At 41.6% G+C, this 17,264-nt stretch overlaps 1 protein-coding gene across 1 annotated transcript in view; it reads left to right on the top strand.

Annotated features, from left to right (window-relative positions):
* Window positions 1-1,009: 1,009 nt before the first annotated feature.
* The window catches only part of LOC107747177 (mucin-5AC-like), a 36,452-nt gene continuing 20,197 nt past the window's right edge, over window positions 1,010-17,264 (top strand). Inside the window, exons 1-14 of the mRNA XM_016561613.1 lie at window positions 1,010-1,039; window positions 1,379-1,468; window positions 1,675-1,713; window positions 2,332-2,388; window positions 4,470-4,526; window positions 6,355-6,411; window positions 6,621-6,677; window positions 6,865-6,921; window positions 13,925-13,975; window positions 14,878-14,913; window positions 15,040-15,090; window positions 15,315-15,365; window positions 15,925-15,975; window positions 16,104-16,154. Coding sequence (XP_016417099.1) covers window positions 1,447-1,468; window positions 1,675-1,713; window positions 2,332-2,388; window positions 4,470-4,526; window positions 6,355-6,411; window positions 6,621-6,677; window positions 6,865-6,921; window positions 13,925-13,975; window positions 14,878-14,913; window positions 15,040-15,090; window positions 15,315-15,365; window positions 15,925-15,975; window positions 16,104-16,154 — 637 coding nt within the window. The 5' untranslated portion in view covers window positions 1,010-1,039; window positions 1,379-1,446. The remainder of the gene's footprint in view (window positions 1,040-1,378; window positions 1,469-1,674; window positions 1,714-2,331; window positions 2,389-4,469; window positions 4,527-6,354; window positions 6,412-6,620; window positions 6,678-6,864; window positions 6,922-13,924; window positions 13,976-14,877; window positions 14,914-15,039; window positions 15,091-15,314; window positions 15,366-15,924; window positions 15,976-16,103; window positions 16,155-17,264) is intronic.

Here is a 17,264-nt window from a genome sequence, read left to right as displayed (position 1 = left end):
TCCGCCATGGTATGAGCGCAACTGGCTCTTAAAGGGAATGGGAGATGAGTCTCTGATTGGTTTATTGCACGTTATGCCCAAAACACACCCATTACTCATTAAGAGAATAGGGACAACCCTTTTAGACCATGAGCTGGGCGCCGACCGTTTTTCCCATCGTTTAACTAGCAAAAGTGGATTTGGACACGCCCTGAGTGCACCTGATCCGTGCGCTTTAGACTATGCGCTTAGATCGTTAAAATAGGGCCCATTTGGTTAAAAAAATGATAAAATCCTGACAGGAAATGAAACATAAGGCATTGTGTGGAAGGATTTTAAAAATACACTTTACAGAGGAACTGGACCTGTGAGCTATTGTTATATATACATTTGTGTATGAATTTGAATTTGTGGACTTCACACATTTCCTTATCAGGATGATGAACAAATAACATCTCTGTGAACATCTAAACACACGCATTGTTATCTTAGTTAATCTGTCACTTGATCAGTGTCTGTGAGGATCATTGTGTGTCAGCTCACATCAGGTAAGATCTTCTTTCTACTAATGATCCTCATCAGTCTCTGTAAATTAAACAAACTACAGCATATGTTGATGCTTTGTGTGTATTTTGATGTATGCCATATGTCTATAAACAAATACATGTATTTATATGTATATAAACAAAAAAGTACTGTATTTTAAAAGTAATTTTGTAATATCCAAATAACTTTTACACATCGTTATTGGAAAGGATTTAAACATTGTTTTTCATGCTTTTCAATGAACCATAAACAATTTTTGCACATGGAACAGTCATTAATGTCTGTAATGTAAGACACCTAAGACAGTGCTTCAGGGAGACAGGAAGGACAGCTAATCATCCTTGTAATGCTAGACCACTTGTGACCATATTTACCCCCAGACAAATTCAAGAACATGCAAGTGACTTGGTGAAAGAGTAGAGTAACATCTCACAGCAAATTTGCAGCAGTCCATGAGGATGTACTATATTACTTAAAGCAGCTCCTGACACACAAGATACTCACTGCAACTTTTGTAATTGATACTCCCTTTTGTTTAGGGACTTTTTCATTTCTGCTAATCAAATGTCTCTGAAACTTGTTCAGTTTATGTCTCAGTTGTTAAACTTTATATGTTAATACAAAATTTACACATTTTAAAAAATATGCTGGAAACAAAGGCATTTGAATGTGAGGAGTTCTATCTTTTCATTCTTTTTAAAATAGAAATGTTTACATCTCTCCTCGCTTATAACTCTTGTAACATGTAAATGAATAAATTCAGTGGAATTTTCCATGTGTGTTTGACACAAAGAGGAAACCAAAAGAAGTTATGCATCAGTGCCAAACTAATTTGCTTTTTCCTTCTAAACAGTAAAGGAAGCTCATCCTCTGAACTGGCTTTTGGATACAGAGAAATACATCGGACTGTCAACACTGACAATGGTTTCCTCTCTTCATAAAAGTGAGTATTTGTTTTGTTTTTTTGTCATGATTAGTAAAGACTAGTTCACACTGCCCCAACAAACTCCAACCTTCAACTCAACCTTTATAAGACGAACTGAAGTCAGATGATGAATGCAGTTAACTCAAAACTGATTTTTTTTCTTGAAGTTGTTAATTGTCATAAGATTATGATTTTCATTGATTTCCTTTTTCTTCATATTTCAGGTTTTATAAGAGCACTGACTATCATCTCTGTTATTCTATGTAAGTAGCCTAGTGTGAAGCCATCAAGCTACAAAATCATAAAAGTATCCTAAGAGTAATCCATATGACATATAGGCTATACAGCTGTCTTCCAAGCCATGTGTCCTTTATGTGAGAAACAGACTGAAATGATATGTTCTCATTATCTTCTCCAATGCTCTGGGATGGGCTTAAAAGTCATATAGATTACAAAAATTTTACATATGAGCCACAATGTACAGGGTACAGGGTACAGGGATTTAATGATTTAAATGTAATGTTGGAATTCATGTTTTGAACCACCGAGCAGGTTTATACACCCATTCATGCTATATAGCATTTTTATTGGAAGCACTCAAATATATTCATATTGTTTTGATCTACATTTTGGGGTTCAGGCATGAAGTACTGGAAATGGCTTTTTAATTTTGTCTAAATTACTTCGTGCCCAAGCAGTAGATTTGCTAGGGCATTATTAGATGTAGCATTTTCAGTGCAGTTTTCACGTGTCAGGCTCACATACTTTTCTGGTAAATATATTTAAGTGTACCCTTTGTACGCAGTATTATTTGAGTATTGTATACATTATTTATTTATTTTTGTGGATTCATTGGTATTCATCTGTTATTATTTTTTCAGCTGGTACTAACATCAGCAGCACTAATACAACAGTCACACCAGAGATGACTTCAGCTGGTAATGTAGTCTTCTTCCTCTGTTTATTAATTGATATTCATCAGTCGTTATTTTTTATTAAGTAGAAGTGGGTGAAATTCCTCTCAATTTAAGAAGACAACCGTTAACTGCAGTATATTTGGCAAATCTAATGGCACAGGATAATTCACATCCCACAATACGAGTACTAGAGAAATGTTGGGAGCATGGAAAAGAGGAATGTAATAGTTTTGGATGGATTGTTGTAGATTTAGTAGAAGGATTAGATGTTAAAGGTTTAAGTATTGTTTGAAGAGTTACTTTATCAGCAGTTCCTTTGTGGATTTTGACTCAACCTATAGTTGATCTAAAAATACTAGAATCTAGACAGAAAGAAGGTATGAGTGAATTTAAGGAAATCTGGGTAAGGGAATATTTGTGGACAGAGTGGACATTTAACACAAGTCTGTTCAGATCCATCTCAAATCGCGCTTGCGGAAAGAGCTTGAGAAACAGTGTCTCTTCCGCGGCTCGGTACGCTTTCAACTCGTTTTTTTAGTCTCGAGCAAGACTGTACGACATTCTCATTACATGATTTGACTGATTTTTATGTAGAAAGGGTGACAGCGCACCGCATTAAAAGAAATGATCATTCATGTTTTCATAACCGCTGGCCAAATTCAAAAACGAAACTAAAATTAAATCATCTTTGAGAGCAAGGGGGCCCCCTGGTGTTTCGGGACACCGAAACATGGCACAAAGAAGAAGAATAATGTAAACAGTCTTTAATTACCCATACAGAGCGTATCCACAAAAGGCAGGCAGGAATCACACGCACATACACAACGTTAACTTTAACACTGGACGAGGGAACACAGAAACAGACTAGAACTAAATACATTGGCAAATGAGGATAATTAACGAAACACACCTGAACCAAATGATACAATCAGATGAAGACAGAAACTAAGTCAAACAGAGCACATGGGGGAAGAAAACACAACAAGCAGTCCTTGGGTCTGACAACTGTAGTTGTATCTACCTTTTAAATTCTGTATTTTATATTGACAAGTGGATAGGTTTATGAGTAGGGTTACATGCTCAAAAATGTGTTAATAGTGTAATGTAAATACAATTGTTGTGAATGTTTAAATAGAAAAATCACAGCCAAACATATATGCAGTTGTGCCAAAATTATTATATAATTTAATCATGACGATAAAATTCCCATGCCCTTTGTGTCTGCATATTGACGCCAAAGGCTCCCTATTTAAAGCACCCTGCACGTCGAAAATATGGAAGGCAGACGGGGCCAAAACTCTTTAAACAGAATGCATGAAAATTCCACACATACATTTTGGCCGTGTTAAGGTGGCTATTTTGACCGTGTTTCTGTAGCACTTGCAGACACGCATATTTTGACCTTGTTAAGGTGGCAATTTGGCGTGTGTCTCTTCACGCACATTCTGACCATGTTAATTATTTGAATGTGTATTTGAATGTGTAATATTTTTAAGGCATTACCCTCTATTTACCCTCATATTAAAAGTTTCTTTAGTTTATGGTGTCATCGTACTAAAGTAAATTAATAAATGTAATGTGATGAGAACTGTAAAGAGTTTTGTTGTTTATTTTCTTTTGATATGTTATTACTCTTACTCCCAGGTCCGTGTACCTTCTATTCATTCGAACAAAAATTTAACTAGATTTTTCGTAATTTTTCATGTGTTACATGTATATAGCATTTTTATTGGAAGCACTCAAATATATTCATATTGTTTTGATCTACATTTATCAAGCTAGTCTACTGCATGGGGTTCAGGCATGAAGTACTGGAACTGGCTTTTTAATTTAGTCTAAATTACTTGGTGCCCAAGCAGTATGCTAGGGCATTATTATATGTAGCATTTTCAGTGCAGTTTTCACGTGTCAGGCTTGGTCAGGTGAAGTTGTTGTTATCTCACATACTTTTCTGGTAAATATATTTAAGTGTACCATTTGTACACAGTATTATTTGAGTATTGTACACATTATAATTAATTAATTAATTAATTAATTAAATTATTTATTTATTTATTTATTTTTGTGGATTCATTGGTATTCATCTGTCATTATTTTTTCAGCTGGTACTAACATCAGCAGCACCAATACAACAGTCACACCAGAGATGACCTCAGCTGGTAATGTAGTCGGATGTTTCCTCTGTTTATTAATTGATATTCATCAGTCGTTATTTTTTATTAAGTAGAAGTGGGTGAAATTCCTCTCAATTTAAGAAGACAACCGTTAACTGCAGTATATTTGGCAAATCTAATGGCACAGGATAATTCACATCCCACAATACGAGTACTAGAGAAATGTTGGGAGCATGGAAAAGAGGAATGTAATAGTTTTGGATGGATTGTTGTAGATTTAGTAGAAGGATTAGATGTTAAAGGTTTAAGTATTGTTTGAAGAGTTACTTTATCAGCAGTTCCTTTGTGGATTTTGCCTCAACCTATAGTTGATCTAAAAATGTTAGATTCTAGACAGAAAGAAGGTATGAGTGAATTTAAGGAAGTCTGGGTAAGGGAATATTTGGGGACAGAGTATGGACATTTAACACAAGTCTGTTCAGATGCATCAAAAAATCCACACAATGAACAAATAGGTATAGTTATTTGTCATTACAAAATTGCAAATTTGCAGAAAGATGAGGATTTCAAATAAGTTATAATTTTTTTTCAGGAGAGTTAATTGCAGTAGTGATGGCTTTAAGATGTATAAGCAAAGCAGGTTTAAAGAAGGTTTTAATATGTTCATGTGGGAGTGAAAGAGAATGAAGCAGCAGATAAATTGGTGAAACAAGCTGTCCTGGACACCAGTATAGAAATGGAAGTATCATAGAGTAGATATGAAATGAAAGCAATCATTAAAAAGCAAATAGTTCAAAGTTGGCAACAACAGTGGGAAATAGGAAATAGTAATGCATGAGAATTGGTGCGATCCACCAAAAAACGAAAGAAGAAGACCCCTTGGCGTCATTTTGTAATGCTCAGGAACCCCCTTTAGCGTAATTTTTCGACGGGCAGGGTACTCTATGGAAGGATATTTTGTATTGGGAGTTGACTTCATGAGTGGTTATGAACGAATGAATGAAACGGATTTGTCCATGTTTCACTCCATCTCGAATCGCGCTCGCGGAAAGCGCTTGAGAAACAGTGTCTCTTCCGCGGCTCGGTACGCTTTCAACTTGTTTTTTTAGTCTCGAGCAAGACTGTACGACATTCACATTACATGATTTGACTGATTTTTACATAGAAAGGGCGACAGCGCACCCCATTAAAAGAAATGATCATTCATGTTTTCATAACCACTGGCCAAATTAGCAATTAGCATTAACACCAGCTCAACTGGTATTGTAAAACACTGTATTCTAAAGACAGAGAATTGAGGTCATTTAAGTTATGAAAAATAATGTAGGATATATGTAATCGGCTCCGTGTATCATCCAATCATTCAATTATTCCATTCAATCTGGCAAATGAAAAATGCTAAAAACGGTCAATATTTCATTTTTCTGTATGTGCCAAAAATTGACAGTTGATGTTCCAGAAATAGTAAGATGGCTCGTTTTTTTACATTTTTTTTTTTTATAACAAATGGAAAATTAGATTTTGGCTCGACATCTCCTTTTTTGTTTGTGGTTTACAAATCAGTTTATGGCTTAAGTATTTCATTTCTACATGTGGGCAGTGCTGAAATACCTCTTCATTTGATTGGTTGAACAACCCTGCCATCTTGCGTCTTCTGTAGTACTGCATTAATTCAGCTGGTAATGTAGTCTGATGATTCCTCTGTTGGATTGCGTTTTAACTGAATGTTTGTGAATCTGTAGAATTGAACAGATGTGTGAGTGTGTTTGTGTTTGTTGTAGATAATTTGTGAGTTGTAGATAATTGCAGACATTTTCATGTGTCCTTTGTCTTGTTGATTCATTTATATTCATCGGTCATTTTTTTTTTTCAGCTGTTACTAACATCTTCACCTCTGTTGAAATATTCACACATGAGATGAGCTACGCTGGTAATGTAGTCTGATGTTTCCTTTTAATGTTTTAACTGAATGTTTGTGAATCTGTAGAATTGAACAGATGTGTGAGTGTGTTTGTGTTTCTAGGTAAAAACAAGGGATAGAAGAGAGTGAAATGTGCAGTTGTAGATAATTGCAGACATTTTCATGTGTCCTTTTTTATTGTTGATTCATTTATATTCATCAGTCATTATATTTTTCAGCTGCTACTAACATCATCAGCCCTGATACAACAGTCACACCAGAGACGAGCTCAGCTGGTAATGTAGTCTGATGTTTCCTCTGTTGATTGTGTTTTGACTGAATGTTTGTGAATCTGTAGAATTGAACAGATGTGCTAGTGTGCTTGTGTCTCTAGGTAAAAACAAGGAATAAAAGAGTGTGTAAGATGTGTGAGCGGTGTTAAAAGAAGTGTGCTTATTAATTACTGTTCATTCAAACTTTCAGATGTTCACGGCATTAACACCAGCTCTACAACCGATACACCAGTGAACATCTCAATTGGTAATGTAACTCACTGTACTCTTAAGACCATGAGATGAGGTTATTTAATTAAGGAAAGATACATGGGCAAACTCAGAAAGCAAGAGAGCAGGATCTAAATGCAGTGTACTTTTAGTAATAACAACAATAACATCAACAAATATATACACGTGCAAGAACCAGGAAACAAGGGAACACAAGGAAACAAAACATACTCGGTTACTAAGGTAACCTCGGTTCCCTGAGATACGGGAACGAGTACTGCGTCTGCTAAGACGCTTTGGGAAAACTCGGCCATTGGTTCGTGCAGTGTATTAAAAACGAACTAATGGCTCAGCAGCGGAGCTGCATGAGCCTATGGCGACACAGCCCGCCAGAGCCCACCAATTTGGGCGGGGAATCTGGCTATATAAGCGTGCACTTCGCCATAGGATCCTCAGGTTACTTCGACTGAAGCGACGACCGAGTCGTGCAGCTACATAGCACGGCCAGCAACGCAGTACTCGTTCCCGTATCTCAGGGAACCGTGGTTACGTTAGTAACCGAGTAGGTTCCCTATCGATACTTCAATCGTACTTCGTCTGCTAAGACGCTTTGGGGAACCAGTACAATCGCGCCGTGCTATATTAGAGGAACGAACAATGCTTGAACTTGCCTTGAGTACCAAGGGCCCAGAGGGACCAAGTAATTGCAAGGAAGCCCCACAGGAAGCGATAGGGCCAAACTCACAGAGGTCGGCCCGGCGCTAAGTAAGGTCGCCGTGATTTTGCCAAGTAAGACATGTTCCTGGATCAACATCTTTTGAGGATCCTGGATCAACATTATTGTCCAAAAATATAGACTTAACCCAATCCCTACCCCTAAACCTAACCTTACCCATAATTTATTCCTAAAATCAGAGGGAAATGATAGCTGATTAACAAGGGTGTAGAAGCACCTAACCCTGATTTTAAGACTAAAACAGATATTTCCTGAAAAGTTATATCTCAATTCTGATTGGCTGATTGGAATGTTGTTCCAGGATCAACAAGGATGTTGATCCAGGAAGATGTTGTACTTGGTGAAATCACGCTCACCGCTAAATAATCGTTCCAAGAAAAATCGCACAGCCTCGGAACCCAGTGGGGGCCAAAAGCATACAGAGAAGGCAAACGCCTGACTTAGCACTGGTTTTGCCAGAGTAAGTCCATTTAAGCAGAAAGGACCCGAGCCTGTAAAGCCGGGACATCCAGATGATAAAACCTGGTAAATGTGGACGGCGAGGCCCAGCAGGCCGCTGCACAAATTTCTGCAATGGAAACTCTGCTAGACCAAGCCCAGGAAGTGGCAATGCCTCTTTTTGAGTGGGCTCTTACTCCCATGGGGCATTGAAGGCCCAAGGAAGAGTACGCTAGCTTGATAGCGTCAATTATCCATTTGGAAAGTCTCTGCTTCATAACCAGAGACCCTCTGGTGCGGTCATCGAAGCATACAAAATGCTGATCCGACTGCCTGAACGGGGCGGAATGCTCAATGTATATTCTCAATGCCCTGACGGGGCAGAGGAGATTTAGCTCTTGGTCCTGCTCCGAAGGAGGAAGCGCCGAAAGAGCTATCACCTGTGCTCTGAACAGAGTCGAAAGCACTTTAGGTACATAACCATGCCTCGGCTTCAGGACGACCTTGGAGTCGTTGGACCCAAATTCAAGGCAGGTCGGGCTCACCGAGAGCGCCTGCAGATCACCCATACACTTTACCGATGCTAACACCAGTAGCAGAGCAGTTTTTAGCGTCAAGGGACGAAGGTAGCGGCTCGGAAGGAAGGCTTTTCAGAGCCCTCAACACCGTGGGCAGGTCCCATGTAGGGACAGTGACAGGGCGAGGTGGGTTGAGCCTCCTAGACCCTTTCAAAAAGTGAACAACTAGGTTGTTCCTGCCCACCGACTGGCCAGCTATAGGAGCTGCTACATAGACCTTGAGCGTGGAAGGGGAACGACCCTTATGCAACAGCTCCTGCAATATCAGAGATATGTCGCAGGAAATTGGGTCTGCGCCGCGGGCCATACACCAGGCGCAGAAGACAGACCATTTAAGGGCATAGAGCCGCCTTGTAGAAGGTGCTCTAGCCTGAGATATTGTGTTTAGCACACTCTCGGGGAGGTCCGCAGGCTCCCATCGAGAGGCCAGAGGTGCAGAGCCCACAGCTTGGGCTGGGGGTGCCATATCATTCTGTTTGTCTCCGAGAGAAGGTCTCGTCTCAGGGGGATGGGCCACGGGGCTGCTAGAAGCAGCTGAGACAGCTCTGCGAACCAGTGTTGGGTGCTCCAGACTGGGGCCACCAACAGAACCTTGTGTTTCCGCTACTTGATTCGCCTGATTACTTATGGGATCATTGCGATCGGGGGAAAAGCGTAAAGGAGGAGGTTGGGCCAGTCGTGGGCCAACGCATCCTTGTCCTTCCGAAAAGTAAATTGGGTAGTAAGAGTTATCTTCTGAGGCAAAGAGGTCGACCTCTGCCTTGCCGAAGATCTTCCATATTCTTTGAACTGTATGTAGGTGGAGCATCCACTCTTCTGAGGGGATGTTGCTCCGGGATAGCATGTCCGCTCCCTGGTTCAACCTGCCCGACACATGCGCTGCTCTTAGCGAACGCAAGTTCCAGGGAGCGCCCATTCCAGGAGGCGCTCTACCAGAATAAAGAGGCGCTTCGAGGAGAGACCGCCCTGGCGGTTCATATATGAATCCCCTTAGGTCTGGCAGAAAGGTGCGAAGGCCCAAACATTCTGCCAACATTTCCAGGCAGTTGATGTGAAGCCGACTCTCCTCTTTCGACCAATGGCCGAAAGCTGGTTTGCCATCGCACAGAGCTCCCCAACCCATGTTGGAAGCATCTGTCAAGACTACCTTCCTTCTGCAGACCATACCCAGGGGCACGCCCCGATCCATCCACTGAGAGTCTTTCCAAGGGGCCAGAGCTGCTACGCAGGCCCGGGTCACCTTGACACGCATGCGTCCATGGCACCAGGCGTGGGACGGAACTTGTGGTTTCAGCCAGTACTGAAGGGGCCGCATGCGAAGCAGGCCCAGCTGAAGTACTGGAGACGCAGAGGCCATGAGGCCCAACATCTTCTGAAATGCCTTGAGAGGGCGAAGGGCTCCAATTTCGAGTGAGGCCGCGAGCTGCCGAATAGCCAGTGCACGATCTAGCGCGACTACCGCCCTCATTCGGGCTCAGTCGAGAACTTTTCCCAGGAACAATATCCGTTGACTGGGGGACAGCGCACTCTTGGCAAAGTTTGACCCTGAGTCCTAGGCACTCTAAGTGGCTGAGGAGTAAGGCTCTGTGGGATAATAGCTCGTTCTCTGACTGGGCCAGGGTGAGCCAGTCGTCGAGATAATTCTGGATGCGGATTCCCATCTGTCTCAGCAGGGAAAGAGCCCGCTTATACTTCGTAAAAGTGCGGGGAGCTAGTGACAGTCCGAAGGGAAGGACCGTGTACTGATATGCCCCTCCCTCGAAGGCGAATCTCAAGAATTGCCTGTGATGGGGGCTATCTGGATCTGAAAGTAGGCATCTTTCAGATCCAGCGAAAAGAACCAGTCCCCTGGGCACACTTGCGAGAGGATCTGCTTCAATGTAATCATCCTGAATGGCCGTCTCATGAGGGCACGGTTCAGGTGTCTGAGATCGAGGATGGGCCTTAGGCTGCCATCCTTTTTGGGGATGAGGAAATAACGGCTGTAGAAGCCTGACTCGCTCTGAGCTGGGAGAACCATTTCTATGGCTCCTTTTGCCAGCAAATTCATCACCTTGGCGCGTAGGACGTGTGCATCCTCGCTCTGAACCGAGGTGGAGACCACGCCACAGAATCGCGGGGGTCTTCGTGCGAATTGAAGTGAATAACCTCGTTCTATTAACCCCAGAACCCACTTTGACACCCTGGCGATGGCCTGCCAGGCCTCGGCCTGCGTGGCAAGGGGTTGGGTTGTTTCGAGAGACAGGCCGCCATGCGGGGACCCAACACTCGTGATAAGCGGAAGAAGAAATTTGCTCTCTTTTTGAAAATGTTTGTTTTATTTTTCTCGCTATAACAGCAATAAGATGTGCGGGCGCTAACTGAACGGGCCTGGGGTTCACAACAGTTCCAGGGGAGGCAGTTTGTCATACCCCTTTTCTTCGGCGCCGTCGACTGTTGTGAGGGCAGACGAAGAGGAGATACGCAGGTGGGCCGAGTAGGGGGCGCGCCAAGATCTGGTGATCTCGTCATGGACTTCTGGAAAAAATGGAGAAGCTCGTTGTCGAGGGGCTTGACAGCGACCCGGCAAGAAGAGGCGCCGGGTCCAGCACTACCTTGGGCCGGGGTCCTTGGCGCTTAGGGAATGGGTAGCGTGTAGCCGAGCGGGAGCGATGCCGGGGCTCAGGCTTAGAGAGTGGCGGTGCAGCTGTTGAGGCGGGCTTTGCGGACTGCTGAGTCGGCGCCGTCTTGGGGCAACTGGCGGCAGCCGCAGAGCTGGAGCATTTTGGCAAGAAGTGTCGCATTGCCTGGGACGACTTTTGTGCAGCAGTGAAGCGCTCTGCGAACCCTTCGACCGCAGGACCAAACAGGCCAGCAACCATTCATCCAGGCGGCTGCGGGTGGGCTCCTCCGGCGGAGACCAATCCAAACCCAGCTCTTGGACAGCCTTAGACAGAACACGGAAAAGTTTGGCATTCATGCCTATGCTGGCAGCGCTGGGCTCTGCAGACGGCAGGGGGGCGGGGTCGAAAGATGAGCCCGACAGCTCCTCCGCATCTGAGGCAGCCAGAGACACACTGTCGTCCATGGCGTCACAAGAGGCCATGAGGCCCAACATCTTCTGAAATGCCTTGAGAGGGCGAAGGGCTCCAATTTCGAATGAGGCCGCGAGCTGCCGAATATCCAGTGCACGATCTGGCGCGACTACCGCCCTCATTCGGGCTGAGTCAAAAACTGTTCCCAGGAACGATATCCGTTGGCTGGTCGCGCTCTTGGCAAAGTTGACCCTGAGTCCCAGGCACTCTAAGTGGCGGGGTCGAAAGACGAGCCCAACAGTTCCTCCGCATTTGAGGCAGCCAGAGACACACTGTCATCCATGGCGTCACACTCGCTCCCACCGAACGAAACCAGATCGCTCGCAGCCGCAGAGGGATGCTGGTCCGGGTGAGAGAAGAGGACGGGGGAAGCCTCTCTATGGGGAGAGAGTGAGGCAGGCGGGGGCTCAGCCGGCGTGGGCTCACTCGTCACTGAGCGCTGAGATCCTCTGCCCCGCTGCTTTTTCCTCACAGGCTCCTGGGAGAAAGAAAGTGGGAGCGCGCGAGGAGCGGAGTCGCTTTCTGAAAAGAAAGCTATCCGTGAGCGCAGAGAGGAGAGACTCAAATCCTCGCAATGAGGATATTCCGTCTCCTTAAGTGCAGCTTCAGCGTGGGCAGCGCCCAAGCATGAAACGCACTCGCCGTGACCATCAGTGGCGTGCAGGGGAGCCCTGCACGAGCGACAGTAGCGGCGCGGCATTTGCAACAACGCCGGAAAATTGCTCAGAAATTTGCTCTTTATAGTCACCGGATAGCGGCAGGGGACCGGAAGACCACGCTGCTGCAGACGCCGAAGGCAGCTGAAGAGCAGCGAAGTCAGCCGAGCAGAGAGGGTCTTGATCCGCTGCGAGGCTTGTTCACGGCGAAGGCTTCCAGTCTCGTAGTGCGAAGATCTTGTAGTCGTCGCTGAAGGAGAAGAAATCTGAGGATCCTATGACGAAGTGCATGCTTATTGGCCAAATTGGCGGGCTCTGGCAGGCTGTGTCGCCATAGGCTAGTGCAGCTCCGCTGCCGAGCCATTTGTTCGTTTTTAATACACTGCACGAACCAATGGTCGTGCAGTTACACTGCGTGATTGAAAAAGGCTTCAGTATTCGGAGAAAAAGGAGTTTTCCCAAAGCATCTTAGCAGACGCAGTACGAGTGAAGTATCGATAGGGCACTGTGTTCCTGTGCAGCATTTTGTCTTAGGAATAAAAAAAGAACACCTGTTCATTTATAATTTGTCTTAAACCTTACTTTGTTTTTAAAATAAATCATAACAAAATTGTATTATGAAATCAGTATTGTGAATCGTATCACAACGTCATTTGAGTGAATTGTTACATCCCTATCAGACTACATCACCAGCTGAGCTCATCCTTGGCATGACTGTTGTATGGGTGCTGCTGAAATAACTGGGAAAAAAATTACTGATGAATATTAATGAATAATAATAATAATAATAATAATGTGTTCAAAGGGCTTGTGTAAATATATTTACCAGCAAAGTATGTGAAATAACAACAACTTTGCCTGAACATGCCTTACACATGGAAATTGTACTGAAAATTATAAATGTAGTAATTCTCTAGCAAATCTACTGCCAATTGGGCAACATATAATTCTGAAAAATTTAAAAGGCCAGTTCCAGTACTTCAGGTTTGAACCCCATACAGTTTTTTAAATTTTTTTTATTAAATTAGGTAATGTATAATTTCAAAATTTGAAGCAAAAACAGCATGGCCTGACTTCCTTTGTGAAATTATGCTACATAAAACTTATGAACGAAACAAAAACAGCAGACGGGCTAAACGAGAACGCAAAATGCAGTGACACAGCATTTACTTGGTTACGTAAACAAAGCATGTGAACAAAGCATACTTTAATATGCATTATACGGAGGCAAGATAAAAAAAATTTTTCCATCGAAACATTTCTGAAGACAGTCTGTTCCCCTCAGAGATACATTCATATAAACTCCCACCCCCAATTATATCGCAATTCATTTAACATCTCAACCAACTGAATACAACGAAAGCACAGAGAACAGACAGAACATGACACATTTGATCAATTTACAGATTCAATACTTTGAATCAGTGCCAGTGCTCTGGTGGTCTGCTCAAGATTATATGACTGTAATTTTGAAACATGACCATCCATAATAGTTGTCTTCATAAAGAACAAAGCATCTGAGTCTGATTTAACATTTTTCTACATGTTGTTGTTTCAGTATCTTTACATTTGGAGAATTCCACAACATTTACTAGTTCCGCTTCATCAGGTAAGGGTGATGCTGGACTGGACTGTAATATTTAAACATGACTGTCCATAATCAGTGTCTTCAAGAGGAACACAGTGTCATAAATTGGTTGTGGTAATCACACAACAACGACAGTACAAGCAAACAGTCTTTTAATAATTGCCAGAGATAAGTCCAGGACCAGGTACAGGGCAAACACAATCATAACATTGATGAGACCGGACAAACTGAACTGAAACAAGGGGAACTTAAAGGGGTCCTATTATGCTTTTTCACTTTTTCAACTTTAGTTAGTCTGTAATGTTGCTGTTCGAGCATAAAAAAGATCTGCAAAGTTACAAAGTTCAAATTCCACTTCAAAAGGAGATATTTTATTTAACAGAAATCACTTTTCAAAAACTACAACAAACGACTCCATTGGACTACAACGCATATTTTCTGGGATTTGTGATATCACAAATATCGACAAATGGGATGAGACCTGGTTGAGCTGCACTAGAGAAGGCAACGAGTGTTATCACTATGTCGGAGACACGCAAGCCTTCCCAAGGCAGACGAACTTAGATACAGGAACTATTCGAGCCGTTCATGCCAGACTGGGGAGAGAGGTATTACATAATAATGTAAAATATGTGAAAAATAATGTGTTTTTCGAACAACCTAGTATGAGAGCCTGTTCTAGTACACCCCCAAAACAAAATCAATAATAGCATAATAGGACTCCTTTAAATACACAGACCAAACAAGGTTAATTAATGACGAACACCTGAACAGAATGACACAATCAACTCAGTAACCATGACAACTAAAGTTTGTAATTCAGTATCTGAGTCTAATTTAACAACTGTTTCCATTTCCATCTGGTATTGTTTCAGTTCCTTTAACATCTGGTATTTTTTTTTTCTCCGATTATTTACTGGCAGTCACTTCCACAACATCTAGCAGTCCCACTACTACAGGTAAGCATGTTTTTGGACTGAATGTGGCCTTCGAAAGCAGCTTCTCCTAATAATTGTCTTTATTAAGAACACAATAATTCAGCATCTGTTTGATTTAACAGCTGTTTCCATCTGGCCTTGTTTCAGCTCCTTTACACATGGTCACTTCCACAACATCTGCCAGTCCTACTACTACAGGTGAATGTGTTGCTGAACTGTAGCTTTCAAGAGAAGCTCCTAATAATTGTCTTCACGATGAACACAGAAATTCTGATTTAACATCTGTTTCCACATGTTGCACATCTACTAATTCTACACCTACAGGTTAAAATTAATCTAGACTGAATGTGACCATTTAAAAGAAATTAATCAATGAGTTCCTTGTTGCAGAACACAGTAGTTCATCATCTGTTCTTTTTTAGTTTCTTTACAGCCAGTCACTTCTGCAACATCTACTGGTTGTACTTCAATAGGTGAGGATAATTCTAGACTGAATGTAGTTTTCTTAAAAGAAATACCTCTTGATGATTTTCTTCACAAGGAACTCAGTAGTTCATCATCTGAGTCTGATTTAAAGGGGTTTAATCACCCAAAAATGAAAATTCTGTCATTAATTACTCAGCCTCATATCGTTTCAAACCCGTAAGACCTTCGTTCATCTTTGGAACACAAATTAAGATATTTTTGATGGAATCTGAGAGCTGTCTGACCCTGCATAGACAGCAACACAACTGAAATGTTCCCAAGACCAGAAACATAGCAAGGAGATCTGTAAAATAATCCATGTGACATCAGTAGTTCAGCCGCAATTATACGAAGCTACGACAATACATTTTGTGCGCAAAAGAAAAAAAAAACGACTTTATTCAACAATTCGTCTCCTCCGCATCACCCTGGTGCCATTTTGGAGAATATTCGCTGGACGTAAACAGCGTATGCTGTTCTGTGTCAGCTGCGTCTTTTCTGCCTTTTTTCCATCTGTTATTTTATTTATTTATTTATTTATTTATTTATTATTATTATTATTATTAGTTTTTTCACAGCCAGTCACTTCCACAGCATCTACTAGTTCAACTTCTACAGGTGAGGATAATTCTAGACTGAATGTGGCTTCTTAAACGAAATTCCTCGATGATTTTTTTTTTATGAAGAAGACAGTAGTCATCATGTGAGTCTGATTTAACATCTGTTTCCATCTGGTGTTGTTTCAGCTTCTTTACACATGGTCACTTCCACAACATCTACTAGTCCCACTACTACAGGTGAATGTGTTGCTGAACTGGAATGTGGCTTTCAAGAGAAGCTCCTCCTAATCTCAGTCTGTTTCCATATGTTGTGTTTCAGTTCTTTTAACCCTAAAATGACTGTAAAATAATCTAATTTAAATAAAGTGCAAAAAACTTTTAACAGAAATTGTCCTTTTTTTTTTTTTTTTTTTACTGAAAAACAATGTTATTTTAAAGATATTTCCTGAATTATTAGGATCAAACACCTTAACTGAAAAAACAACAAAAAAAAAAAAACAGTGAAATGACTGCCAACAATGGCTACCAAACCATAAAATATCCTAATTTAAATTAAGAAGAAAAAAAAAACTTTAACCAAAAAACTGTTGTTTTCCAGGCATTATTAATAACAAACATGTTCATTGCAAAACATGAATCTCTAGCAGTTAACCAGAAACAACATGCATGAAACAATGTAACTATATGTTACTGCTTCAGCAACTACACAATTACTGCCTTTGAATAAAACACCATGCAGTATAACATCAATGTTTCCTGTTCTTCTGCTAGACTGAAGCACAGGTTCTATTCCTCAGCACAACGAAAACCTCACAAAACCCCAACAGAACATTAACACTAACAAATCACTCTAGAACTCAGCATCTTCACTTATTACAAACCAGTTTGCCCTTATTTCTATCATATAAAAGAGAATTAATAGGTTTAGATGTTGATGTTTCACTAAAAATAATAAAGTTTGATGTCACCATCATGGTGGTCAGTGTTTGCTTTTGTTTGGCTCTTGACCGTTGAATTTTTTTAGTAAGTTTCTCTTTGGTTTCTCTAACTGTGTCTTTCTGATATACATTCATTACGGCAGGGACTTGAAGAGAAGCTCTGATCTGATAATCGTGCTAGTCACTCTTTGGTGATAGTTTCAAAACACTCAGAGATTAGACTTCTAGCAGTGAATCAGGTCACTATGATGACTATATTATCATCAATAAGTGACCAACATCATCTGATCAGAGTTGGTCTTACATTTGTTTTGCCATAACAAAGATGTATCAGAAACACACTGCTAAAGCAAACAAGGAAAAACTGAGGAACTGATAAAAACAAGGGTCAAGAGCCCAACTAAAGGAA

The sequence above is a fragment of the Sinocyclocheilus rhinocerous genome, unplaced genomic scaffold (genome assembly GCF_001515625.1).
Source record: "Sinocyclocheilus rhinocerous isolate Xijiao unplaced genomic scaffold, SAMN03320098_v1.1 scaffold1310, whole genome shotgun sequence".
NCBI lineage: Eukaryota > Metazoa > Chordata > Actinopteri > Cypriniformes > Cyprinidae > Sinocyclocheilus > Sinocyclocheilus rhinocerous.
The sequence above is the reverse complement of the archived record's forward strand: the minus strand, read 5'-3'. Positions and strand labels throughout refer to the sequence as shown.